Source organism: Gavialis gangeticus, unplaced genomic scaffold (genome assembly GCF_001723915.1).
Source record: "Gavialis gangeticus isolate Ggan-Ray unplaced genomic scaffold, GavGan_comp1, whole genome shotgun sequence".
Classification (NCBI taxonomy): Eukaryota; Metazoa; Chordata; order Crocodylia; family Gavialidae; genus Gavialis; species Gavialis gangeticus.
The window spans coordinates 34,968,807-34,996,289 of record NW_017728993.1 but is presented as its reverse complement, the minus strand read 5'-3'; the positions used below and the strand labels follow the sequence as shown (position 1 = coordinate 34,996,289).

Here is a 27,483-nt window from a genome sequence, read left to right as displayed (position 1 = left end):
AAAAAAAAAAAAAAAGTACTGAGGCGGCAGTTATTACATTTTTGTTAACTGAGTCACTTAGGCAACATTTTGTGCCTAATGCCAGGTCAGAATAACCAGGGCAAAGTCATCCTAATCTGTGGTAGAACTAAATGCCAGGAAGCAGCTATGAATACATCTGGCAAAATGAAGTAATGGATTGTATTTCTTTTGATTTGTTTTAATTGGCTTCAGGGAAAGTTAACGGCATGTTAAAATGTGTTATTTAAGAAAGTTACCATGATCCTTGCAAGCAATGTGCCAGCAATTACCTTTATTCAATACAAAAAATCAGTATGGTTGCAAAAAGAGATGTGTTTGCATTAACTGATAAAAATTTGAAAATTCAGCGAAATACAGCCCAGCAGTAACCACGTGTTCCTCATTGCACTTCTATAAAAGTCTAGTAAGGCCCAGGAGGATTTCATTCACCTTCACTATGAGGGGAATCATATTAGCACTAGTACTCACCCTAGTGGGTAAGTTTACTTTTCCCTTTTCCATTAACCTTTCCTTACTTTTTATAAGTGAATCAACAATTGAATTTAAAGTACATTTCTATTAGTCATGCGTCCATTTGATTTCTTTTTACAGGGAGCCAGAAATACGACATTGGTAAGTCTATATTTTGCTAAATAAATTTCATCTTGTGCCTTTTTGGCAGTGATTATTAAATAGAATGTCTTCAGAGCCGTCAGTGAAAACGTATGTTTGTCTTGCTTCCCACAGACCCCGACTTTAGTAAAAGCAAAACCTATGTGTACAACTATGAAAGCCGTATTATGCATGGACTGCAAGAACGTGGTTTGGCAAAGACTGGGATACGAATGACCAGCAAACTAGAGATTAGTGCATTATCAGATAATGCTTACATCCTCAAGGTATGCACCTATTTTCAAGGCAGCATTGGCTAGCAAATTAGGCTCAAGTAGCTGTACTTTGTTTTAGGCAGTTGCAGGAAAATATCGGTGCAGACTTTTTAAAGAGCTTTGTAGATTTAGAGAATTACTTGAGTTACAGCAAGGTTTTCCAGAGTGACTTGTCTTTTTCAGGGCACCTTGAAGTTTTGGATGCTGAGCTTGAAACTCCTCACTAGTCTGCGATTATTGAGAGAGTAGATGCCTGCCACCCCCAAAAAAGGACAACAAAAATTAGTAATTTTTAGAATATTGGCTTACAACACAAGGGGCCTGATCCTACTCCTTGGGATTTTGATCCTGCAGTTATCCATGATCCAAATACCCACAGATGCTACTAGAAGCAAGATCTAAATTTAAATATAATAATCAAAATGAAGATCTGTATAATGGTTACCTTACAGTTAAATGGCTAACATAGGACCTGTCCATGTAGAGCTTAATTTGCAGGTTTGAAAAAACTGAAAATACCAAAAAGCAATATCTAAATTAATTCAATATTTGTGCAAATCAATAGCGTATCTGTAGAGAGAGAAGTGAAACCTTGCCCCACTGAAGTCAATAGTAAAATTCCCATCAACAGAATTTAACCCTTAATAAATAAATTCATTAATGTATTTTAAGGGATGGGTTTACAAAGCTGCTGACTGTGCAGTAGCCTGATACTACTGCACAGTAGCGTCATGCGGCAACAACTGTCAAGATGCTACTGTGCAGTGGTTTTAGGCTTTTGCGTCACTTAAAAGACATTTGCCGGCAGTACTGCACAGTAATTCCGGTTACTGTGCATTTGTTTAGCACTTGCTTATACAATGCACAGCATTTGCTTATACAAGTACTAAATAAATGCACAGTAACCACTGTGCAGTAGCATCTGGTGTAGACGTGCCCAAGGTAAACTTGAATAATTCACAAAATGTGGTGAAGTTATCAAGACTGTTTTGGCCATTTTTTTTAATGTTGGAAAAGTTGAAAAATTTCAACCTTTTCCTTAAAAACAACATTATGATTCAAAACTTAGCTCCAGTTAATCTTAAATAATTCTCAGTTATTTTATTAATTAATATTATTTATGTTGACTTTATTATTTTACTAATTAGGTAATAATTATTAATTGTTTCAATTGACCTGAAGCAGTATTTTTTATTTTTTTTTTTGGTTTTTCATTTTGGTTTGTATACTGAAAAATGATACAGTTCTAGTGGAGAGGGAGTCTAATCCATTTAATTTATAGTATCAATATACTTAACTATTTATTTTAATATTATCACTTATTTATTTATAAACTGAAATTAATGCTGTATTCTATAACTTTATCCTTAGCTTTTAGACACAGGCAGTATAATTTTCATAACCCCTGAAAATGCTGGGTAGGAAGTATTGGAAGGAAAATGTTCAATTATTTTCTGGGTTTTTTTAAATTCTCAGCTCAACAATCTTTATTTATTCAATGCTCAGGCAAAGGTCATGTTCCCGCTGGGAACTCAGCAGGAACATTACTATACTTAGGAAAGTGCTGATGAAGTACTGTCCTAAAATTATTTTACGTTGTATAGTAGAATTATTCATGATGTAAAAATAAAAATCTACCCTAGCTTTTATTTCAAATTCAGGTTTAAATGTGATGTAAATAGATTAAGGAATATTTTTAAGAGGTAATACAAATGTTGTTAGCTGTCCCCTTGTAGAATATACTCTGTGAGCTTGATTCAAGGGATTTGTACTGGTTTTATATCAGTGTAAGAGAAAGAGAAGGAAATTAGGTTCTGTAAGTGTATCAACATCTAAGCCTATGTTCAGAATAGACTCTATGTACCTATGTTAGTTGTTTTCCTGCTTACATTATATATACCGCACATCCTTTAACAACTATTTTTATCTGCAGAATTAGGACAAATATATTTGTAAATTTTGTTTACAGGTCCGATCGCCGCAGCTGGAGGAATACAACGGAATCTGGCCGAGAGATCCATTCACTCGATCTTCCAAACTCACCCAGATAATCACTTCATGTTTGACCCGGCCCTTTAAATTTGAATACAATAGTGGACGGATTGGCAATGTTTATGCCCCAGAAGATTGTCCTGTCATGTGTATTAACATAGTGAGAGGGATTCTGAACATGATGCATATTACCATCAAGAAGTCACAAAATGTGTATGACTTACAAGAGGTTTGTTTCTTTGCCAGTTTGTTTCAAGAAGCTAACACAATTTTGTTTGAAATGTTTTTTATTCAGTTATAAAAAGGGTGACCAACATGAGGCATGAGTGCCACAAGTGGTACAGGCAGCCTCTATCTGTGGTACATGGCAGATTGGGGAGTGGTCAGATGCATGGTATCAGATAGAGCACGGTGCAAAAAGCAAAGCAGCAGATGGGTCAGGGAAAGGGATTGGAATAGCACTTGGGGAGCGTACACGACTGATTTGTGGCGCTTCTGCCAAAAGTTGCCTCCACTGATTTAGAATCTTGTTTCATATATCAGTCAACAAGCAAAGTCTGTCATTCACATTTATTTGCATGAAAGAAATGTCAAGTATGAAAATTGGTGTTTTTGCTAGACATCCCAATAAATTATCTTTATAATTTATTGATTCTTATATAATTATCAGATCTAGAGATGTGTTTATTGCTCACGATCCTCAATTAGCTTTATTTGAGTTAATCTATTAGTGTTCATTGGACTGACAGTGTTGATTAGCTTATTACTTTCTAACTTTTGAATGTCAATCCTGCAGCTCTTATTCATTTGAGTTTTCCTATTTATTTTAGTGGGATCAGTCAGGTGAATAATGCAAGCAAAATTTAACAGCCCATCAAGAAATGGCTTCTTTACATTCTTAGTAATCTTACTTTTCATTTAGATTCTTATTTTAGTGGAAAACTCTTATTCTCATTCGAAGGAGACTTGCTATGAGTAAGAAGCCTAATTATTTTCTATCATCTCTGTAGGCTGGAATTGAAGGCATCTGCCACACAAGGTATGTCATCCAGGAAGACAGGAGGAATAACAGAGTCTCTATTACTAAAACCAGAGACCTAAGCAATTGCCAGGATAAAGTGATGAAGAACATTGGGATGTCTTACATCTATCCTTTTCCTGGTTTTCCAATGGTATGCATACTATGTATAGGTTTTCTATGGAAATGGGTAAAATCATTTATTCCCATTCACTAGATGAATCTCTTTACATTTATAGAAAGAAAAGATCATAAAAGGAACTGCTGCATTCACCTACAAACTGAAATATGCAGAACGCGGTGCCCTGATCACAGAAGCTATGTCCCAGCAGGTGTATCAGATCTCCCCATTCAATGAACCTGCTGGTGTTGCTGTTACGGAAGCAAGGTAGGCCTAAGCAGCTAAAAAGAAAATTTAAGGCCACTCAGTTCAATCCTTCCTGCAGCTTAAATAAATGGAAGTTAGCTTCAATGGCAGCTGGGTAAAGTTGCAGATGTTCATAATATGGGAGGAGGAAGTTCCCCCAAAAGTTTTGGGAATGTTGGGCTAATAACTATTTTGTTATATTAAAACTGAACTTTGCATTGTATTTTAAATGAGAAGGAAGGAGAATAAACAGTTGTTTCTTAAACCCCTCAGAATGTAATATTTCAAAAGTGATTCCACTGGGTACTACTTTATAGCAGTGACATGGGGAGTCAAAGTAAATGTGATACATCCACATATATTATCTGGTAAAAGAAATAAAACAGTTTTGCACATCGTATTAGAATCACAAAATAATTAGGTTGGAAGGGACATCATAAATTCATAGACATTTGGACTGGAAGGCACCCCGGAGGACCATCGAGTCCAGCCCCCTGCCCCAGGGGCAGGAAGTCAGCAGGAATCATAGGATCCCAGCAAGATAAGCATCCAAATGTGTCTTGAAGGCGTTCAGAGTGGGTGCTTGAACCGCCTCAGGTGGCAGCGGTCAACTAGTCAGCGGTCAACATCAGCAGTCAACTAGTCCAGTCCTTTGTAAAATTCAGGATGTGCTTCTCCTAAGTCATTCCTTACAGATACTTCTCCAGGCTTTCCTTGAAAGCCTCCAAAGGAGGAGATTCCACAACTTCTGTGGGCACCTTGTTCCATTCTTCTACTGTTCATACAATAAGGATTTTTTCTGAGATTTAATTTAAATCTGCTTTTTCTCAGTTTAAACTTACTGCTTTGTGTCTTGCTCTCTGTGGCTACTGTTGTTCCCCTTTTATGGCAGTGCTGGAAACTGCCATTTTGTTCTCCCTTAATTTCCTTTTCTCCTAACAACAAACACCCAGTTCTCTCAACCTTTCCTACTAGGGCTTATATTCCAGACCTTCTTATCAACTCTGCTGCTTGCCTTTGAATCCTCTTTAGTTTCTCTACAACCTTCATCAAATTTGGGGCCCAGAACTGTGCACACATAATTCAGCTGAAACCTAGCTACCAACAAGCTAGAGTGGCAATCATAGGTTCAGTTTTTCTTGCCTTCAGGAATAACAGTTCAGTATTTAACTCACTGTAGATAACCATTATCCTCTCGTAATATTCTGTCCCAATGATAAGGCCTTATTTTAACAAAATTTCCTTGCTGCAACAAGAAAAAAAGATAAGATGTTGAAACAGTATCACTGTACAAATCGAAGCAGATGGATGCAGTTACACCGTTTATTTCTTAGATGTACACACCAATTTCTCTTTATTTCCTTTTAGACAAGAACTGAGCTTAATTGAAGTGAGAAGTGAACAAGTGAGCCCTGCTGAACTTCGGCTGCAAAATAGTGGAAGCCTTCGTTATGATTTCCCACCAGTACTACCACAGATGCCAATTCAGCTAATTAAGATGAGAAACCCTGAGCAACGGGTATAGAAGTCTTAACTTTTATTTTACTAATAATAAAGCTAAGAAAAGATCATAATATTATTATGCACTCTAAGTAAATGAACATAGTACATTCTCTCTGTCTTCTGGTTTGTCACAGATAGTGGAAACCTTGCAACACATAGTCCAGTACAACCAGCAGGACTTCCACTCAGATGTTGCATACAGGTTTTTAGAGCTCATCCAGCTGTCTCGGGTAGCAACTGTAGATAACTTTGACTCTCTTTGGAAGCAATTTTCAGACAGACCTCGCTACAGGTAATTGATTGACTTTGTCATGCCCAATCACCATTTTTTGTTCAAGGAGCACAAGAGCTAATTTTAAGAATATTTTGCAGGCGATGGTTGCTGAGTGCAATTTCTGCAGCAGGCACTGTGGATACAGTAAAGTTCATCAAAGCAAGACTTCGCAGTGATGACCTTAACTACATTGAGACACTTCTGACTGTTTCTGTTACTCTCCATTTAATAAAAGCTGATGAGCATATAATGCCCATAGCAGCAGTAAGTACAATTTATGATGACTGAGGACAGCTAGTGTTCATAGAATATGTTACAGATTAGGTTCTCGTCTCACACTGGTGTTTTGTATCAGGATAACTCTATTAATACCCATGGCTACTACCTGTGTAAGAGGAGGAATGGAAAATACATATATTTGTTCTGCAGACTTTAAAAACCTGAGTTTCATTTTGTCAGATCTCACATTTTATTTTCTTTTGCCAGCAAGTCAAAGTTCACTTTTATCTGTTAATTCTAAACAGTAATGGTGATGGACATGTCACATTATTTTAATAGCTTTTTAAGCATTACAATTTCCAATACAGAGTAATTACATAACATTTCTAGACCTGGGAATATTATGATAGAATTGCAGGTAAAAATACTATCCAGTTGGAAGCATCAAGATTTTTACTGCACTATTAGTACAAATATTTATTGTCTAGTAGGGTTTCTTTTATCAATAATCCTATTACACAGCATGTGAAGTCAAAATGACTCGCTAATACAATGAACAACTGCAGGCTTCTCCAACAAAATTAATCTCTAGATCGACTTCTGTTTGTAACTCTTTATTTGTTAGGTCAGATTCTTAGCTGATAGGAATCATCATAGTGCTATTTAAGTGAGATCTGATTCAAGTTTGTATATTAAATGTTTCCTGGCTTGATTTATTTGATTGAGAAGGAATGATGATCATTCTTAAAACACTTTCCTAGGAGAATCTCAATAATTGTCCTGGTCTGACTGGCAATATGAATGTTCTTTAAATATTAATTTAAAGAAATGTCTCTCTCCTTTCTCCAGGATCTAGTGACTGCTTCCCGAATTCAGAGAAATCCCACACTTCGCAAGTTTGCTTACCTGGGATATGGTTCCCTGGTAAACAGATGTTATTCTGTGTCTTCATCTTGCCCTAGTGAAGTCCTTCAGGTAAGTAGTTTTAATTTCAGATTTTTTTAAAAATAAGGATAACAATGCATTAGGATCTGATCATTTTTCCTTAGTAAATACTGACAAGATCCATGATAATAACATTAATTTAAATAGTATATATTTCTTTTGTACTCTCCCTTAGTAGCCAATTTCACCTTTACCTTTGGCATAACTCCTTCATGTAAAGTAAGTTCTGAGGGAGTCATCACTGAGTAATGTTTATAGTTTCAGTTCCATTATAGTAATTTTTATAAGACTTTCTGTATGAAAATAAGAAAGTACTGAATTGTGCTTTGTTTTCAGCCCCTCCATGACCTAGCTACTGAGGCGCTCAGCAGGGGCCGTGAGGAAGATATGACTTTGGCTTTGAAAGCCATTGGCAATGCAGGAGAACCAGCCAGCATCAAGCGCATCCTCAAGTTCCTGCCCGTGTTTTCATCTAGTGCTTCTGATATCCCAGTCTATGTTCAGGTTGATGCTGTGATGGCCTTAAGGAAAATAGTCCGGAAGGACTTCAAACAAGTAAGTTTATGAAGGAGATCGAGAACATGAATTTCTTGAGAGCAAGTCATTACTTCCTTCTATGATCAAGTGAACGGTTTAGTGGACGCCAGTAAAATAATGAATGTGATATGCTTCTACTTTAACAACTTTTGACATTGACTCTCATGACTTTAGTAAGCTAAAGTTAATATGGTCTAGAGGGTGGCCAATGTGAAGCATGCATGCCACAAGTGCGGCATACAGGAGATTGGGCAGGGGGCAGGGAGCACAGCTGCAGATATGGCCTGGAGCAGGAAGCAAAGCAACAAATAGGTCAGGGAGTACAGGGCAGGGGGAAGATGGTAGAGGAGCAGATTGGACAGGAAAAGTGGCACTTAGCGAGGGTGTAGGACTTAATTTGTGGCATGCCTCCCAAAAAGTTTGGACCCCACTGTCTAGTTCAAAGTACTTATAGGGCAGATATATAATGGGTAAGGCCATCATTCTCAAAGAGTGGTTCTCAATGGCTTGATGGCTAGCTGGGAAAGATTTATAATGGGTAGGACTATCATTCTCAAAGAGTAGTTTTCAATGGCTTGACATTTATTTGGGAAGTGTCAAGTGGGGTTCCCTTGGAGTCTGTCTTGGGGCTAGTATTTAATATCTTCCTTAATGACTTGGAGGATGGGTTTGAGTGCACACTTAGTAAATTTGCAAATCATTGCAAGATGGGTGGAGTTGCAGAGACCTGGGAGAGTAGGATTAGGATTCAGAATTACCTTGATAAACAGGAGCAATCTAAATAGATTTAAATGGTCTAATTGAATAAAATGTAATAAGAGCAAATTTAGAAGTATTGCACTTGGGATGGAACAGCCAAACATATCAGAGACTGACTCATTAGGCTTCAGTAATGAAGAAAAAGACCTAGGGGTTATAGCGGACTGCAAGCTGAATATGAGTCAGCAGTTTGCTATTGTTGAAAAAAAGCCTGTAGCGTACTGGATTTTACTAAAAGGATAGTGAACTGCAAGTTGAGGGAAGTGATTCTTCCACTCTTCAGCACTGGTGAGAGCAACAAAAGTTGCAGTCTAGCAGTCTAGGTACAATGACTTAAAGGAAAGGTTGGAGAAATGGATTATTTAGTCTGGAGAAGAGAAACTGAGAGGATCTGAGAACAGTCTTCAAATATTTGAAGGGTGGTGATAAAGAGAACGGAAATAGACTATGCTCTGTTGTCATGGGGGACAGGACAAGAAGTAGTGATCTTAAAACTGCAACAAGGGGAATTTAGGTTGTATATTAGGAAGAGGAGCTTTCTTATGATAAGGGTGGCTAAACACTGGAACAGATTATCTGTTTTTAAGAGGATGTTAGACAAATACTCCGTTGAGATGGTTTAGACCATCTAGACCAGTGGGGGCCAACTTTTTTGGCAGGAGTGCCACTCTTTCCGCTGCCTAAGCTGTTGCTTTGCTCTCTCCTCCCTGCCCTGTCTGCTGCATCAGTTGCTCTCCTCTAGTCCCTGACCTATCTGCTACAGTTCTCTCTGCTCCTTGCTGGATCTGACATGAGACATGGCTGTGCCTGCCACTTGGGCACATATGCCACTAGTTGGCCACCCCTGGTTTAGACAGCCTTTTTTTCCTTGTGATTCTCATTAGAATCAATGGATTTATGATAGATAAATAACACATTATCACTGGTCTGTTATTTGTTAAAGTGATCTGAATGATAGTGAATGAAGTGGATCAAGTTTACCAAGCCAAGGAAGTTGCTCCCAAGATTAATATTTGTCTTATTACTCCTGGCTTTTTCCTAGGTTCTGCAAATTGTGACCCAACACTTTTCTTTCATCTTTGTGCATCAGCTCCTGCAGTACAAAGAAATTATGCTTAACACTCTAGTTTCCTTTAATTATCAGTGCATGCTTTTTCATATAAATAAAACAAGAACCTTGAAGGGAGACTGTGTACCTTAGCTATTGATAGTCACACATGGAATCCTGTTTTCTCTGTCCAGGGGCTGGACATTCTCATCCGAATCTTTATGGACCGCTCACTTTCTCCTGAAGTACGAATGATGGCCTGTGTTGCCATCTTTGAAGCTAGACCTGCTCTTCCTCTAATAACAACCATGGCTAATATGATACTGAGAGAGACCAATTTGCAAGTGGCCAGCTTTGTATATTCGCACATGAAGGCTTTGTCAAAAAGCAGGACTCCATATCTGTACAATATGTAAGTAGAGAAGTAAATCCATCTCTTTTCTGTGTGGAATGTTTTCCTTGACATTCTCATAAGTGAGAATTGTATGAAATGAACCCCTGTGCAGTGGTGAAGGTTAGCATATTTCTGTATATTGTTCTCTCTCCCTTTCCTTTTTTTTAGATCAGCTGCTTGTAACATTGCCCTTAAGCTACTGAGCCCTAAACCTGACAGACTGAGTTATCGTTACAGCAAGGTTATGGGTTTTAGTACTTACTTCGGTGAGTAAAAGAAGTTTAATTTATTGGGAGTTTCCATCATCAAAACACCATTTTCAAGTCTTTTGGACAAATAATGTAAACCATTCCGAATTCCAACTTAGACTATTTCCCAGAGGGTCCTTTCTTTCCAGCGTTATTAATTGTTTCTATAAGATAACCTGCAAAGTTAGGCTTATTTGTTGTTTATGAAGAACACCATCGGTCTTTATAAATAATTTAACAAACTCCCTAATTTTCTGATATGCCTTTTGCTACAGTGAAGTGCACTTTTGAATATTCACATTTGATCACATGGTAATTATGGCATCCCTGCATTTGTTAGTATGAAATTGTCCCAAGTTCTGTGAAGACTTGTGCCTTTGAGTATCTCATTGAATTGAATGGTTCACTCACTTATATAAAAATACTTTAACAGTCGTTTTTACCTACATTCTAGAAACCATAATGACAGTATCCTCTACAGCTTGACCAGTAGAACAATAAAATGATGTTTGTCTTGGTTTTGTTTACTATAGATGAATATAGGGCTGGTGCCATTGGAAATGTCTACCTTATGAACAGTCCAAAAACAATGTTTCCACAATCTGTAATCTCCAATTTGGGGGTACACTATGATGGTGCAATTGCTGATTTGCTAGAGGTAAATATATTTAAGCCAATAAACGAACAATTAAAGTTTATGTTGCTTATTCTGTTTCTTCACTCGGTATGTTTTCACTGTATCACTCTACTGGCTTGTGAACAACGTTGTTCTTTTGTTAGGTTGGCATCCGAGCGGAAGGTCTCATGGATATTGTAAGGAAACAGAACATTCCATTTGCTGAATATTCCATGTACAAAAAGATAAAGGAACTTGGGAAGACAGTATGTGTTCTCGTTCTTTATATTTAGCTGTTGTCAATTATTATATTTTCCAAGTGCAGAGGGCAGGACCAGCCTCTTCCAAGTGTGGGAGCTGAGATGGGCTAGACAGAAAATTGGGGTGGGGTTGTGCTATACATTTTCTGGCCAAACATACTGATTCTTTTTTTTTTTTTTTTTTAAACAATACTTACTTAAGGCTGTGTGCCTCTGCAGGCTGTGGGCAGGAGTGGGGTGGGCTCAGCTGCACAGGGCAGGTGACAGTGGCCCAGGGAAGTGGTGGGGGGCTTGTACAGTGCAGTGGAGGGGTGGCTTTTTGGGGTTATGGGGGGGCTAAGGCGAATCTTGGGGTGACTATAGCCCCCCAGGACCTCCTCTAGCCCTGCCCCTGAGGCTTAGTAAGGGGCTTAGGGCCAGTTAAACACTCCCTTGACAAGTAGATTAACTTCTGCAGTCAGCCTAAGCGTCTTCAATAACGAGATCCACAGAGGGATGAATAGGAGGGGATGGATTCTCCTCTAATGTCTGGAGTAGTTTCAGCAGCCTTGCATTGTGGCCTTGTTTCCCAAACACCATGTATATGGCTGCACAAGGGGCACTTTTAGAATTGGGCTCCATAGAACACAGGTGGTGTCCAGCTCTCGCTTGGTCTCCCCGGTTCTGCTTTCCCTCCTTACACTAGCTTTGCTTTCAAGAAGAGCTCTTCGTTTTCCAGATAAAGGTCGCCTTGTTACTGTTATCTTAAATGTGGATGATGCAGAGGGTGAGGAGATGACCTATGCACTGGACTGATTACCCTATCAGCATACACAGCACTATAGGAAGCCACATGTGGACGTTTGAATTGTGTGGAACTCTGAAAAGCCACACTGTAGTACAGAAAATGGCCAAATATGGTTTAGTCAGTAGGAATTTGTTGCTCTTTGTAGGGTTTGTTTGCAAACTATTACATTCAGTGACTGTTTCTTTGTTTCCTAGCTGCTGGGATGGAAGGAGCTGCCTCCAGAAAACCCTTTATTATCAGCCTATTTAAAAATATTTGGCCAAGAGTTGGCCTTTACTAACATCAATAAGAATATCCTGGAGCAGGCTGCAAAGGTATCAGCAAACCCTAGTTTTGTCTGAAATATGTGAAGAGATTGTCTACTTTTTCCTAACCTGCGTTGTATCTGTTCCATTCTAGACTCTTAGGGAACCAACAGATAGGCAAGCAGTGGTGAAGAAAATAATCCAACAAATCCGAAATGGCATTGCAGGCCAATGGACTCAGCCAGTGTTCTCAGGAGAAATTCGACACATTATTCCTACTACTGTCGGTCTACCTTTGGAATATGCCTTATATAGTACTGCTCTGGCACGTGCTGCAGTAAATGGTGAGCTTTGCTTTGTAAGAGTTGCTATATGGGATCAGAGCAAGTGGAAAGGTATGTAAGTAGAGAGATAGGAAAAGGTGCATCTTTGTAGAAAAGTCAGGAGGAGTCAGTTAGAAAAAGTATGTGAAGGAGACCTGGGCATAATGTAGCTGAAACAAGAGAAAAGGCACTTGATTTCTGAAGTCATATTTTGGAAAGACTGAAGGCCAAGAGGATGTGATAAGAGCATGGCAAGTGCAAGACATATGTTGATGATTACAGTAGTCAAGTTCAGAACTAATCAAAGCCTGGTCAAAGGATTTTGCTATGGAAGTGGCTGGATTCCATGGGGACTGAGCAGGCATGAACAGGAGTTATTGCCTGTTTAGCAAGACAGATATTGAAGATTGTCCCACTGTCAGATGCAATTATCAATGATGTTAAAGGATGGAGAAATAGACATAATTCCATTTTAGGGCAGACCATGTTTGAATGTGGCCTGGGGAAAATGGCTGTTAATGATCATAAAATTATGCAAGGGAGTTTTAAATTAGACACTGTTACTTGACTATCTCCTGTGCTGCCACAATGAATTTCACAAGTTGATTACACAGTAGCTGAGAAGACGTTTCCTTTTTGTTATGAACTTGGTTGGTGTTGTCATCATTGAATGACTGGTCTCTCTTGTTCTGGATGATAAAAAAAGTGTAAAAGAACCAGATATTTGAATAACACTACATATAAATGTTTAGGATGAGTCTGTCCTCACCACCCACCCCATTATGCTTTTCTTCTTGGGGCTAAATAATATTAATTTTCTTAATATATAATATTAATTTTCTTTCTAAATAATCTTTATCCTCTAAATTCAGGGTAGATAAATCCTTGGGCTTATCCATCTTACACTGGTTACATACAGTTCAAAGTCTAGTGACTTTGAGGGAGTTGCTTCTGAGGCTAGAATCAGAACCTATCTTCTACCAGTGTGCATCAGCTTATGATTGCTTATCAACCTGCCATATACTTACAATTTTATATGGCTTCTACACATTGAAGTGATTTAGCAATCACCAACTTTCTCACTGCTTCTTTGCCAGATCATGGATAAAAATATTAATTAGGCTAAGTTCTAGGACACACATCCCTCTGGTTGCCAACTATTAATTCCTGTCTGAGGAATAGCTGTTCATAAGAAGTTTTAGTGTCTTTTTAAATAGCCAGTTTTTCATTCAGAGCATGTCTTTACCATGGTTCTATTTTTATTAATAATCTGTCATAAGAACTTTTGTCTGTACTCAGATCTCTCATTTATTTATCTTTGAATGTTTCCTGTCTTCCATAGTCAATGTGAAGATGTCCCCTGGTGATTTTAGGCCTTCACAGTGGACTGAATCCAGCATGCAAATCCGTGCTGATATCACCCCTAGGTAAGGAAGCTGTTTTATGGCTTTGAGCTCTGTAGAGGCCTTTGTGAAAAAAGAAATACTATTTCTTAAAGATATGTGCTACCTGCCTGCTTATATATGGCTACTTCACTCTGTTTCAGTTTATATGCTCAAGCAGTGGCAGTGATGGGAACCAATACAGAGTATTTCCAATCGACTATTGAAATTCAGGCCAAAGTGCAAGCAAGAACTCCAGTGAAATTTGATGCCACCTTGGACATGAAAGAGAGAAATTTTAAGTTTGAAACAACTCCATGCCATGAGGAGACTGAGATAATAAGTGGCAGGTACGATTATATTTCCTTAAAATTCTTTCTATTGCATTGTGGAATCTTCTAAAATACTAAGCAATGCAATCGTCTCACATGATTTTGGATATCAGTAACTCAGAGTTATATTGCAGCTCTTTATGAACATCCTTCTTAAACATCCAGTTATTCAATATAGCACATTTAGGGGGAAGGAGGGATTGTAACATGGCATAACATTTACAAAGAATAAAAAGCGTCTAAACCATTTAGAAACTTGATTCCTATTTGGATACTCAGAAGCGTCTCAGGTTTTATCTATGGTCTTTACTCCAACCTACAGTAACACAAGTAATTGATGTTTGTGTAGGAATTGAATGATTTTCTTCTTTGACTTAACTAAATATTTATAAATATTTAGTTATCTGTTCTGGTGTTCAAAACTGCACAGTTCTATTTTACGGATCAGTACAGGCACATGCTCCAGTTAATCCAAAAGATCTTTTATGCCATTTTCAAACATTATCTCATGAATATTCCGACAGACATGAAGCTTTTGCTGTATCAAGAAATATAGGAGAACCAGGTGCAGAAAAGAAGACACCAGTTCTTCCAGAAAATGCTGTAAAAAATATCTTGGAGGAGCCTTTCAAATCATCAGAAAGAACTTCAAACGAAGCCTCCTGGAAGGTAACTAATTCCTTTTTAGATATCTATATAGATATTTACTCTACATGCAGTAAATGTGGCTATATTTGTGCTTCTTGCCTGTGAAAATTCTTCTTGTGATATGCATGTGTTCGATGCAGCAGAGAGGTGTATCTGATATCCCATCTAAGAAATATTTCTATGGTTCTGAAGAGGATCTTCACCACAGTACAGGAAGAAGAACACGTGCACAAGCCATTTGCATCAAGATGTCTCGTTTTGGTTGCCAGCTCTGCTTTTACAGAAAAACACGAGATGCCACTTTCATGAAAAATACGTATCTGTACAAATTTATTGGAGTACGTAGTGGCGAACTTGTTATGAAACCAGGTACTGTATAGAACGCATAATTTTATGTCTCTCCTTCTTAGTACAGCTGAGGCATTATATTCCCTAATGCATGTGTCTGGTGTCTAGTCCGTACAGATGCTGCCATTGACAGAATCCAGCTAGAGATCCAGGCAGGATCCAAAGCAGCTTCCAAAGTAATCCAGTTGGTAACACCAGAGTCGGAGGAGGAGGAGGAGGACTTATCTCCGGATGATGAGATTCAAGCTAAGCTGAAGAAGATCCTAGGAATTGAAAGTGTGTTCAGGGTAATTGATTTTCAGACTGGAAGGAACCCATTCATGCAGAAGCAGTGGTTTTAAAATACATTACAGAAAATTAGCATAGATAATCAAGAACAGGTTTAGTTAGGTCCATACGGTTTCAAATGAGGAATCAGTAAGCAGTTATCCAGAGCCTGAGTGGGATGTAAGTGGTGCACAGCGCTGGTCCTGGCCTGCTGCAGAGACATGAATTGTAGCTGAAAGAAATGGGCATGTTTTTTTTTTTGTCCCTCTGCATGTTGGTTGGTATTAACACAATAAAGTTGAGTTTCCCTGAAATAAAGGCAGTAGAGTAGCTTGGAATCTAATGCAAATTTACCGAGTAAGACATAGAAAGGGTTTCTTGTGAAGTACACCCTCACTAACATCATTCTTGAAATTCTCCTTTCAGGTTGGAAATAGAACTCACCGCCATAAGAAGCAGAAGAAACAAAAGATCCAGACCACACACCTCCAGGCAGAAACCAGCGCTAAGCACAGATCTCTTTCATCCTCTTCCCCCTCTACTGCCACCTCTTCTTCCTCCTCTGCTGCTGGTGAGAAGATAAAAAATAAAGAGGAGGGTGCCACAGCCTGGCAATCAAAGAACAAAGATGCAAAAAGCAGAAAGAGCAGTAGTGCCACCAGCAGCCAAGACAGCAGTGACAGCAGCAGCAGCAGCAGCAGCAGCAGCAGTGGTGTGACAGGGTCACCTGGCAGCAGGCATCTATCAAGACAACGTACCAAGAGTCCAAACAGTAAGAGCAGCAGCAGCAGCAGCAAAGATAGCAGCAGCAGCAGCAGCAGCAGCAGCAGCAGCAAAGATAGCAGCAGCAGCAGCAGTAGCAGCAGCAAAGATAGCAGCAGCAGCAGCAAAAGTAGCAGCAGCAGTGTGGCAGGGCTACATGGAAGCAAGCATCTCTCAAGACCGCGTACTAAAAGTCCAAACAGTAAGAGCAGCAGCAGTAGCAGCAGCAGTGACAGCAGCAGCAGTAGCAGCAGCAGCAGCAGGAGCAGCAGCAGTGACAGCAGCAGCAGCAGCAGGAGCAGCAGCAGTGACAGCAGCAGCAGCAGCAGCGGGAGCAGCAGCAGCAGTAGTGAGAGCAGGGATTCTAAAGTTCAGGTAATGAGCTCACATGGCTCAGTAGAAGGAGTGGTGGTGGTGACGTGTGTGACGTCCATTACTGACGTCAGGTGACTTTGCATTGAAAATCAGAAAATTAGGAATTAATACAACAGAATGCAGTGGTAAAATACTGCCTGATCTGCAGTAAGGGCCCATCTTCAATATGCAGCCTCCACTTTAAAGCCCCTCCAGAAGTTCCACTACTTTGAACACTTGTTAAAGACCACCTGAGCAACCACATTTTGCTGGTTTACCAGTAATTTCTAGTAGGCATGGAATTGCTGAAATTATGTTCCTGAAATATTTCTTTATTTCCACTGTTGTTTTTGAAGTACAAGGCTTTTAAAATGTCCTGCTTCTGACTTTCCTCCCTCCCCCCAAAGGGGCTTCCAGAGATCTATCAGTATCGCTTCAAGTCGGCACGCTGGCAGAAGGTAAGCATTCTCTGCTTATGGATTTGGTGATGGGCTTTTCCCCAGCACAGGCAGGGCAAAAACCCAATGGACTTTGTATAGAAAGGACTGCCCTTTTCTTACAGTGTTTATAAAGCCTACATATATAACTGTATTCCACAAAAAATATAGAAGGATAAAGGGCCAGATTCTCCCCTGCCATGCATCTCATGAAATCATTTCTGCCTGTGTAAAATGGGTGCAGAACTCTACTGGAGTGGAGGGCAAGGTGCAAGACTACACTAATCTCATGTGAAGCATCTGCCATCAAAAGTTTACATAATGTGACAGGCCTGGCAAAGGTGCCCGTGACAGCTGTTGACAATTTACACTAGCAATAGCTTTAACCTGAGAAATAAGGCATGATAAACATCTAGAAAAAGATGTATCCTAGGGGCCTTGTGTATCAAGACACACACACACACACACACTAGCAGTCAGCAGGAAGGTAACGGGTTACAGAAACGGGTGTGTTATGAGATCAGGTTCCAAATTCCCCAAAAGAAATGTACTACATCAGGGCTATCTGACAGGAGGCCTGTGGCCCCTGAGGGGTTAATGTGCAGCCCCTGGGCTTCTGGTCTGTGCACCACTCCCCCCTTTCACACCTCCTTCACTTTTGCTGTTGTTGCCAGAGTCCCAGGGACTCCTTCTGCTTCTGCTGCATGACCTCACCCCTGGGTGCACCCTATGGAGTTCAGGGATCCCATGGCTGGAGACCTTGGAGGGACCGGGTGTGGTGTCTGAGCTGGTGTACTAGATTGTGAGGCAGGGGGCCAGAGTGGCTGAGGGAGGGGCAACATGATGCAGTCACCCATCCAGGGGTCCATGCAGTGCAGTGGGGGAGTTCACATGGTGCAACATGTGGCCCAGGGGTGTGTGGACCATCAGTGTGTAGCTGGGGTTACTGTGGCTCTCAGCCAGTCGGAGGTTGGACAGCCCTGTATGAGGTCAGTGCTGCTCCCACATTATGTGGAGACGTTGTGTTGCAATTGTTTTTGGTGTTTTAATTCTTTGCCGTGGTCACAGCCATTAAAGCAGAGGCACTATCTGAATCCGAATGCACTGTGTAAATGTCCTCAAAAACAGAAAGCAAAAATAAATTTTATTTAGAACCTAAATCTGAAAAGCCTTGGCATGTGAATAACTTAGGTATGCAATAATACCATTAAAATCTACAAATATGAGATTTTTTTGTTTGTTTAGGAGAGTAAAATCTACTTGGACAATCAAGGATTGGCAGGCTACATACAAAAACATCACAAAAAAACTGAAATAACTTGAAATAATTCAGCCACTCAGTCTTGGGATAAAAGTTTATTGACAATAAGCACTTAATTAGAACCTCCTGGAAATCAATAGAAGATTGTTACAGAGGGTATTTTGCAGGGTCATTTAGAACAACTTTATTCAATTGATCTGTTCAGGGTGGTTTGCTTTTGTATTTGCAGTACCCAAAGAAGACCGTTTCAGGTGGCAGCACTAGCAACAGCAGCTCTTCCAGTTCTTCTACAATGGAAGACACCTCCAATGCAGCTTCCCAAGTCAGTCTCTTAGTCTTCTAGAAACACAGTGTATGGATACCTGAGACTGGCAGAGTTGTATGGATTTGCAGTTATTGCACAGCTGGTATAATGGGAAAGGAAAAATAGAGTGAATGAGCCAGTATAATGACAGGGCCAGGGGGAAGATTTTTGTGCAAGAAATCTTCCTTCCCTTACATTGCAGAGATGTCAAAGAGCCTCTTTCTACAGTCTAAGCCAGTGATTTGAAGAACCCTGAACTGGACTTGAGGGATTCTGCACTAAACTCAAGGCTCCCATCCATAGCTTTTGGGAATTGAGTGGCACCCAATCTCAAAAACTGATTTATAGATTACAGTGGTTGCCTCCTTTGAGAGCAGGCTGGCAGTAAGGACGGGGAATCATTCAGGCTGAGAGAAGCCTGAGATGATGTTTATCTTCTTATCTCCCCATGTCTCATATCTCCCATCAGAAGATCTGGCATCACCCTGGTTGAGAATCACTGGTCCAAGCCTTGGGACTATTTGTTCCTATATCCTTTGAGTAGCAAAGCTACAAAAAAAGATGGATCATGACCTCTGTGCATGGAGCAACATTAGAGAACTTGTGCATGCCTGAGGTGCAGCCACCCAACTGTGGGATCTTCCAGAGGTGTTGGAGGTGGACTCTGGCATAAATCTTTTAATCTAACATGTAATTTGCTAGAAGCCCCTCAGTTCCTTGTGCCTCATGTAATTTGAATGTATGCCTTATTGCTTTATAGTCATTTGCAGTAGATCATCTCAAAGTAACCTGCACATTATTTACTAATTTTTTAAATAATGGCTTGGGGCTACTTAAATACAACATTGATTATTACCATTTATTAGGATTAATCTGCTGAGGTTAATATCGGTATTTGTTTTGTGGCAGCTCCTAGGACCAGGATCTCATTGGACTAGGTGCTCTTCAAACAAAAAACAAGAAAGTGGTCCCTGTACCCCAAAAGCTTGCAATAGCCTTCTAAAATAAAAAACGGAAAGACAGAGGGAAACACAGAAACAGCTGGTCTCCAAAGCTCAGTGCTGAATATTACCAATAGATAGTATATATAACACATACTCATTTAACATAGCCAGAGATCTTTCCCCCTATCCATTTACAGGAAAACAAACTTACTTTAATTCTGTGTTCTAAATCATACAGCCCTTATTCAATCCTCACTCTGTTAGAGCGCCCATTGATAACAAATGGGGTTTTAGCAAAGAATGACCAGTTTTGCTCAGTGTGTGTGTGTGTGTTTGTGTGTGTGTGTGTGTGTGTGTGTGTATATATATATATGTGTGTGTGTGTATATATGTGTGTGTGTGTATATATATGAATACAGTGTATGTCTGTGTGTAGATGCATGTTACACACACACACACACACACACACTTGTACATGTGCACACACACAAATACATATACTTACATACATTTAAATCGTAAATGAAGTTAATATTTCTATAATGATTTCTTAATAATAATGTGGCATATTATATATTCTGCTCCCCCTTTTTTAGCTTAAATTCTTGGGAGACAAAACATCACCAGTACTGGCTGTTATTCTTCGTGCTGTCCAAAATGATAAAAAGCTGGCAGGCTTCCAGCTTGTGCTGTACTCAGATTGGTACTCCAGCAGACCCAGGATACAAGTATTTGTGTCAAACATCACAGAATCAGGCAGATGGAAACTCTGTGCTGATGCTTCAGTCATCACTTCTCACAAAGCAGCAGTAAGTCTCAAAATGTTACACAGCTACATACATACCCAAACAATCTTCAGTGTACCTAAAAAAAAATAAAAAAATAAAAAAATGAATGCTTTTCTCTTCCTCATAGGCTTATCTGAAATGGGGCAAGGATTGTCGGGACTACAAAATTTCTACAGAGATTGTAACTGGTCGGTTTGCTGATCACCCAGCTGTACAGATGAAACTAGAGTGGTCTAAAGTTCCTTCAAGAGTCAAGGCAATTGCACAATGGTAAGTTTTCAGTCATCTCCAGTATTGTATAGTACATCTTCTGCAGTGTTTAAGACCAGATTCTGTGCTCCGTTGTTCAGAGGTATTGTTCAGTAGAGCAGGGGGCAAGGTTGGAGCTTGTCAGGGATCATTTGGCATTACTGCTATTCCAGATGACTTTACATCTGCTCTGGGCTCTGGTGCAGGTTAGAGCAGCCTGTGGACTGTTCTCATTTACAGGCTAGTTGTCAGTGTCCCCTAAAGGACCATGTAGTGGCTGACACTGACATAACAGCATAGTATGGACATGCACCTTCCCCTTCGCATCCCTGTCCCTATCTATATCTCTCCAACCCCAGTGTCTGCTAACCTGAGGCTGAGTGCATGTGCGGAAAGCATCTGAGGTGGTTTCATTAGCTGTGCTCTAATGAATAGGTCAGCTCTGCCAGAAGAATTGTCAGCTGTCTGCATCATGTGCTTCCTGTCCATAGGGAATATCTGAGTATCTGTAGTCTGTGTGGACCTTCCAACTGACCTGTGTTTTTTCCTTTTTAAGGTTTTACTCATTCATCCCTGGAACTGCATTTATGTTAGGTTTCTCAGAAAAAACAGACAAAAATCCTTCTCGGCAGGCCAAGATGACTGTGGCTCTAACTTCTCCAAGGACTTGTGATGTTGTCGTCAAATTGCCTGATGTAACTATAAAGTATAATCCTTGCAATCGCATAGCTCACCTGACAGAATGCTTGGCTAGATATTTACTTTTAAATTAGACCTAGGCCAACTCTGCAAAAAAAAAAGAAAAAAAAAGGATTTGAAAAACGAACTGATCTGCGGTTATTTGTGACCCTTTTATTTGCTTTCCAAGAATATTCATACAGAGACATTTTGTTCACAGAAAATGAATTTCTATGAATATTCATGCTAAATATATTTTGCATGTGTAATTGCTCCAAAAGTGTTTGGCCAGCCATCTTAGAAATTCCTTCTGTTTTTGGAAGTAATCCATTCAGAAAGTAGAAATAATCTCTTATAGCTTAGTTGAATAGTGACTGCATATCCTAAGTGCATAGTAAAAGCAGTAGTCACAGTGCGTAGCTAATGGGCAGTGGATTGCCTGAATTATGTTCACAGAAATTGTTTCGCAGCCTATCTACAAATAATTTAGAGAGAAAGAGACTGAAATCACCAATAGCTTATTTACTGTCAATAGCTCTCCCAACTCTGTTTTTAGTTCGTTTTCTTATTCCTTTTCAGATAATCATTTATGACAGAGCAGTCAGGCTCCCAGTGCCCCTCCCTCTTGGGCCAAGCATACCATCTTCAGAAGTGCAGTCTCCTTCCTGGAATGTCTTTGCTGCAGCGCCGTTTGCAATCCTTGAGACTCTTAAAGGTCAGCAGTATATCAGCGTCTGAGGCGGGAGCTGTGACAATCTTGCTTGCTAATTCATGTTTTCTGAGATCTACATGGGATTATCCTTCTTTCATTAAGAAATAACTAACTCCCCACAGCAATGTTAAATCCTTTCAAGCTGGAGGGAATCCACTGTATGTTGTAAAGAAATCCCATAATTTTAAACTTTCCAAAGAACTACTCACATTCAAGTGCATGATGCTGTTGTTTCAGATCCAGTAGATTGGCTGAAGTCAAGATAGACTTCCATGGAAATACAGGACCCAACTCTGAATATATTTGTGGAAAATCTGACCAGATAGCCTTTTAATTGCCAAAAATCTAACTTTTGCTAAGATGTGAGGCTATATTTTTTTTCATACCTATAATGGAGATTGTGGGTACTGAAAACTCAATATCCCTATAGAAAAATACATATTGCCTCACTCACATTGCATTATGGAGTTTAAAATAAGACATGGCATTAAAATAGATCTCCCTTATGGAAAGGAAAATATTCACTTGTTTTGGGACTTGTTTTTTTTACCAGCTCAGTGTTCAGTTTCTGATGACAACATCACAACTTTCAATGGAGTTGAATTTAACTACTCGATGCCTGCAAGTTGCTATCACATCTTGGCTCAGGATTGTAGCCCAGAACTGAAATTCCTGGTAATGATAAAGAACTCAGAAGAGTCTGACCTGAAAGAACTTAATATCAAGCTTGGTCATCAGTAAGTAATTCTTGGCCTTATGTTGATAATGCAAAGCTACTATCTCATCCAGATGTAATAAAGGCTTAGGTGGAATCATTACATTGATGAATCTGAAACCCAAGTTGCATAAGTGTTTCCCTTAATTATCTCACATTTATACTGAATAACATACATAGGAAAATTGAGTATAATATTAGCCTATATCTAAGTATGTATAATATAGGTATATATTATAAGTATCTGGGATGTGTTTATAAAGATGAAAAATTGAAGCATATGATAATGCAAACAATCAGTGCTGTTTAGTAAGAGACCATATTTTATATACAGAGTGTTCATGGACATGATCAGAATAGGATATAAATTAATTTTCTTTCTTTTAAAAGTGAAATGGACGTGTATCCTGAAAGTGGACTTATCAAACTCAGGGTCAATGGTGTTGAAACCCCGGTAGCAAACATCTCATATACAACTGACTCTGGTAGGTGATACAATGTACATTTTATTCCATTTTTAAATTATGTGTTGGGAAACAGAGGAGAAAAGAAATACTTCAATAGAGGTATTTCCATTAGCTTAGCCATGATATTGCGTGAAGTAAATTCTTTTATTTTCAATTTAGGACCAGTGAAGATTTCAGAATACATCTTTGCATAACAGCGTTTATAAACACAGGGCCTTAAATAGCTACAAAAATATGTGGGAATTAGATTAACTTTTAAAAGGCTTCATTATTTTTCCGAGAAATAAATAGTAACAAATTAATGAAGACAATGTGACTGTTAGGACTCTTACCTTTCATACATGCAAACACTAAGCCATTTTATAGTGTATTTTGTTTCTCCAACAGAAAAAAAATAAAGATGAACAAAGCATTTTTATATAATTATAAAATTCTGGTATGTTTTATAACTTCCTTCTCTGAAGAAAGTTCACTTGTATTTCTTTATTACAGGTGCTTCTGTAACAGTCAACAGTGAGGGGGAAGGACTATCACTTGTAGCCCCAGACTATGGCATTGATAAATTATATTTTGATGGACATGAATTCAAGGTATGTATCTCTCCTCTGTTAGTGATTTTATGTTTACAAAATACCGTGGAAAGTTTTATAAAATTCCACAATTTGACAAATTAGACTCTGTACTGACCAATCATATTATAAGACTATTGTAGCTAAATAAAGTCATTTATTGATGAAGTCACCAAGCTTGCCCTCAGAATACAGAAATCACACTTAGTCAAAATACATGGAACTTTAGCATAGGTGTAAGTGTCTTGGTTAGCAAAGCTAACTGCAAAATCAAGATAAAAACCTCTAGTTAGCATAGCATCCTGTTCTTCTATAGTACTTCTAATCCAATAATATTAAAATGCTTCACAGACATCGGTCAGTACCATAAGTCTCAGGGGTAGTAGCATAGTAACAAAGAGAAGTCAGAAACCTGGATGCCAGAAAAGTGGATCCTTGTTCTATATATGTGTGTGTGTGTGTGTGTGTGTGTGTGTGTGTGCGTGCGCGTGCAGAAGCACATTATATTTTATAAATTCTAATAGAAAAGCTGTCTAAATGGTCCTGTCTAGGAGTTGCTAATTAAACTATTATAAAAACATCCATCAGACAAAATACTAAGCATCAATCAATAAACTAGACACAGGGATTTTTCTAAAGGGCATAGTGTACCAAACTATGTTAGATGCCTTGAAAATGATGGGAAAATTATTATTACAGAAAATGAATACATATCATGGTCTTTAGACATAAATATCGTGACTTTATATTACATTTCATTTCCCTCTGAATTTATATCAGGAAACCACTCTAATAAAGTTCTATTCTGTTGACATTATCTCTTAAATATGAACTTGAATTAACTTTTGTGTTTTGTTTTTTTTTAAACAAAGATTCAAGTTGCTTTATGGATGGCTGGAAAAACATGCGGTATTTGTGGAAAATATGATGCAGAGAATGAAGAGGAGTATCGGACACCAAGTGGATCCATAGCTAAAGATGCAGTGAACTTTGCTCACTCCTGGATTCTGTCAGAAGCCCCCTGTGCTGGCAGTATGTATCCAATAAATATATTGTGGTATTTACTAGAGTTGGTCAGAAAATTGAATTACTATCTTGCAAGAAGTTCTGAGATTTTTAAAAAAGAATGTGTCCCAAATTGTTATAAGAAACTGACGTTTCAAAATAATTTTGGAGACTAAAACTTCCATAATATTTTGATACAGAAACATTAAATAGGCCTTACAGATGTTTTGTTTAGATAATTGAACCATATACAATATTGGCATCAGTAATATCAATATCAATGCTATTCATAGCAAGATCATTACATTTTAAAAGTTACAAAAAATTAGAAGCTGAAGCAAGAGAAAAATATCAGAACCAAAACAAATAAAGGCAGGCAAAATGGAAGAAGAAATAAAATGCTCTATTTCATTTTTTTCCAAAACATTTCCACTGAAAATTTTGTTGAAGTTGACAAATTCCCACAAGCTGTTTCAGTTTCAAATCTGTACCTTCCAGTGGAAATACCAGTATTTCATCATTGCTTTCCCAACCAATACTAATCACAATTAGTAACAATTAAAAGTTTTGGATCAATGAGATTATATCTTTAGTCTCTGTCAAGGCCGTAGAAATATAGTCCTGTCAGATTGATGTGCCAGCGTAAATGATGTGTACACACAGTGCGTGTACACATAATGTGCTATGTGTACTGTAATCATATCATCCCATCATTGAAATGTAAGGAATAGGCAACTTTTATTTGCTTACTAATTTTCTCTTCCTTATGTTCTTATTTGCCTTTGTAACGAAGATTTGACACTCTAATTACCCACTATAATACTTCTATTTAACATACACTTACGGAAAGTCAGGACTAGGTTGAGGTCCAATAGCAGACTATTTTGATCACCGTAAATCAGACCTATCTGTTTAAGCAACAGGGAATGTATCTTTATACATCGATTCATGCATAAGCAGCTGCATTTAATTAGAATGACCAGGATATTTGTACCATTCTGTATTGATTATTGTATTTAGGCACAACCTGATTTTTTTTTCTACTTAAGACTGAGCTCTATTGTCTATTAAACTCAGGTTTTACACTAACTCAGTGAGCCAATTTATCCCTTTTAATGTTAATTAAGAATCCAGTTGCATTTCTTCATATTCATCTAGAAGTAACTCAAAATTTCATCTGAAATCAGCTTCCTATATCCATATGCACATCAGATTTACTAAAGGAAAAGAAAGTAGTCAGTGATATTGTTTTACATATGATTTAAATATAGTCTTAGGTGGGCCAGTTCATTTGGTATTTGTGAAATATCACTATCAAGTGGGAAGTTTGAAGAAATGTTGAGTGTTTTACACAAGTATTTTTTCTTTTTTTGCAGCTTGTAAACTACAGCGTTCACTTGTGAAACTTGAAAAAACAGTTAGACTTGAGGGGGAGGACTCAAAATGCTATTCAACTGAGCCTGTGCTGCGTTGTGTGAAAGGGTGCACACCAACTGAGACTACCCCAGTCACAGTTGGCTTCCATTGTGTCCCAGTTGGTAAGTCAAAAAAATCCTAAGGTACAGAAACTTCCCTAATAGTCAGCACTGTAGATTCTGATTCAACTTGGTCTCAGACATAAGCATTGATTTCAGTAGGACTTCTTGTATGCTTGAAGTTATACATGTGTGTAAGTACTTTAGCAAGCAGGGCCCTTAATTTCTAATACAGAGTGTCTGAGACTTTCTTTAGTGGAAGACAAAATGCTGATTTGGTTTTATAACATTCTTCATAGGAATGACATTTAAAACACATAGCTAAATGGGTATTTCATGTCATCTAGTTTGTATTAGTTTCTGTCTCTGGACCCAGTCCTGCTTCCACTGAAATTATTAGTGTTTTGTCAGTGATGGAGCAGGTATAAACTGGCCTTCAAAATAGCAAGTGAGATTTCAGGAATATTGGGATGTACAGGGTAGTTTTCTTTTAGTTTTTAATTTGACATTGCTAAAAAAATTAATTGATTTAAACTGAAGTATTGTAAGTGAAAATTATAATCATTGGGCATTTTAATTGTTGATTGATTGCATTTGGGTTTCTTGTGATGCCTACTTTACCTTCACTTAGAGGAAATGTGCATGACAATGAGAAGTCAGGTGCAGTGTATTAGTGAATACGGTCTGATGCATATAAAATGATTCTCTCTCTAATTCTGCTTATCATCCTTTTTTACTTAATTTCAAGATTCAGTTTCCAACCTGCTTGAAGGACAGACGAAGCTTGACCAGAAGTCTGAGGATACAGAGGATGTAGTTGAAGCCCATACCGCATGTTCATGCAGGGACCTTCACTGTTAGTTATATAAGGCTACATTTCAGCATATGCGGAAATTTGAGTGTTTATTTTTATTCTATGATGCCAGAAAATTCATCCTAGGCAAGCATAGAGTTGTTAATTTAAGTGTTTAAAGTCCTATTGAATCTTCTTAAAGCTGATCTAAAGAAATGTTCAACGTGATCATTGTAAAACTTCTGAAAATTCATAAACATCTGATTTCCTAATAAATTTTTGCATTCAAAAAGAAATGCTGGTTTCTTTATTTCACTGTATATAGAAATTAAGAGGTCTGTTCTGCTTCTTGTCTCACACTTCCACCATTCTGAGTAACTCTGCCCCTTACTGCAGCATACCAAGGGCCTCATTTTGCTGTTAGATAAGCATGAACCAAGAGCATCTTAACAGAAGTCAATGAGGTACATCAGTGTGAGACCAGAAGTAGTGAGGGCAGAATTACATCCAACAACTCCTGAACCTTTCATGTGAAATCCTGGTCCTAGTGACATCCATGTCAGTTTTTTCA

General features: G+C 38.5%; 1 protein-coding gene across 1 annotated transcript; it reads left to right on the top strand.

Moving 5' to 3' along the window:
- The first annotated feature begins 448 nt into the window (after positions 1–448).
- Positions 449–27,202, top strand: LOC109286791 (vitellogenin-2-like). The gene is made up of 35 exons (XM_019501529.1): positions 449–497; positions 613–633; positions 748–899; positions 2,857–3,108; positions 3,890–4,051; positions 4,137–4,285; positions 5,633–5,783; positions 5,902–6,059; positions 6,140–6,305; positions 7,110–7,235; positions 7,542–7,760; positions 9,744–9,961; positions 10,112–10,209; positions 10,725–10,849; positions 10,972–11,073; positions 12,049–12,168; positions 12,254–12,443; positions 13,765–13,849; positions 13,969–14,154; positions 14,661–14,805; positions 14,925–15,153; positions 15,241–15,419; positions 15,826–16,536; positions 16,923–16,973; positions 18,443–18,535; positions 20,058–20,270; positions 20,377–20,519; positions 21,055–21,193; positions 21,756–21,891; positions 22,442–22,625; positions 22,994–23,088; positions 23,563–23,660; positions 24,512–24,671; positions 26,021–26,182; positions 26,868–27,202. The coding sequence occupies exons 1-35, from the start codon at positions 458–460 to the stop codon at positions 26,978–26,980; spliced, it is 5,571 nt and encodes a 1,856-aa protein (XP_019357074.1). The 5' UTR covers positions 449–457; the 3' UTR covers positions 26,981–27,202.
- The last annotated feature ends 281 nt before the right edge of the window (positions 27,203–27,483 follow it).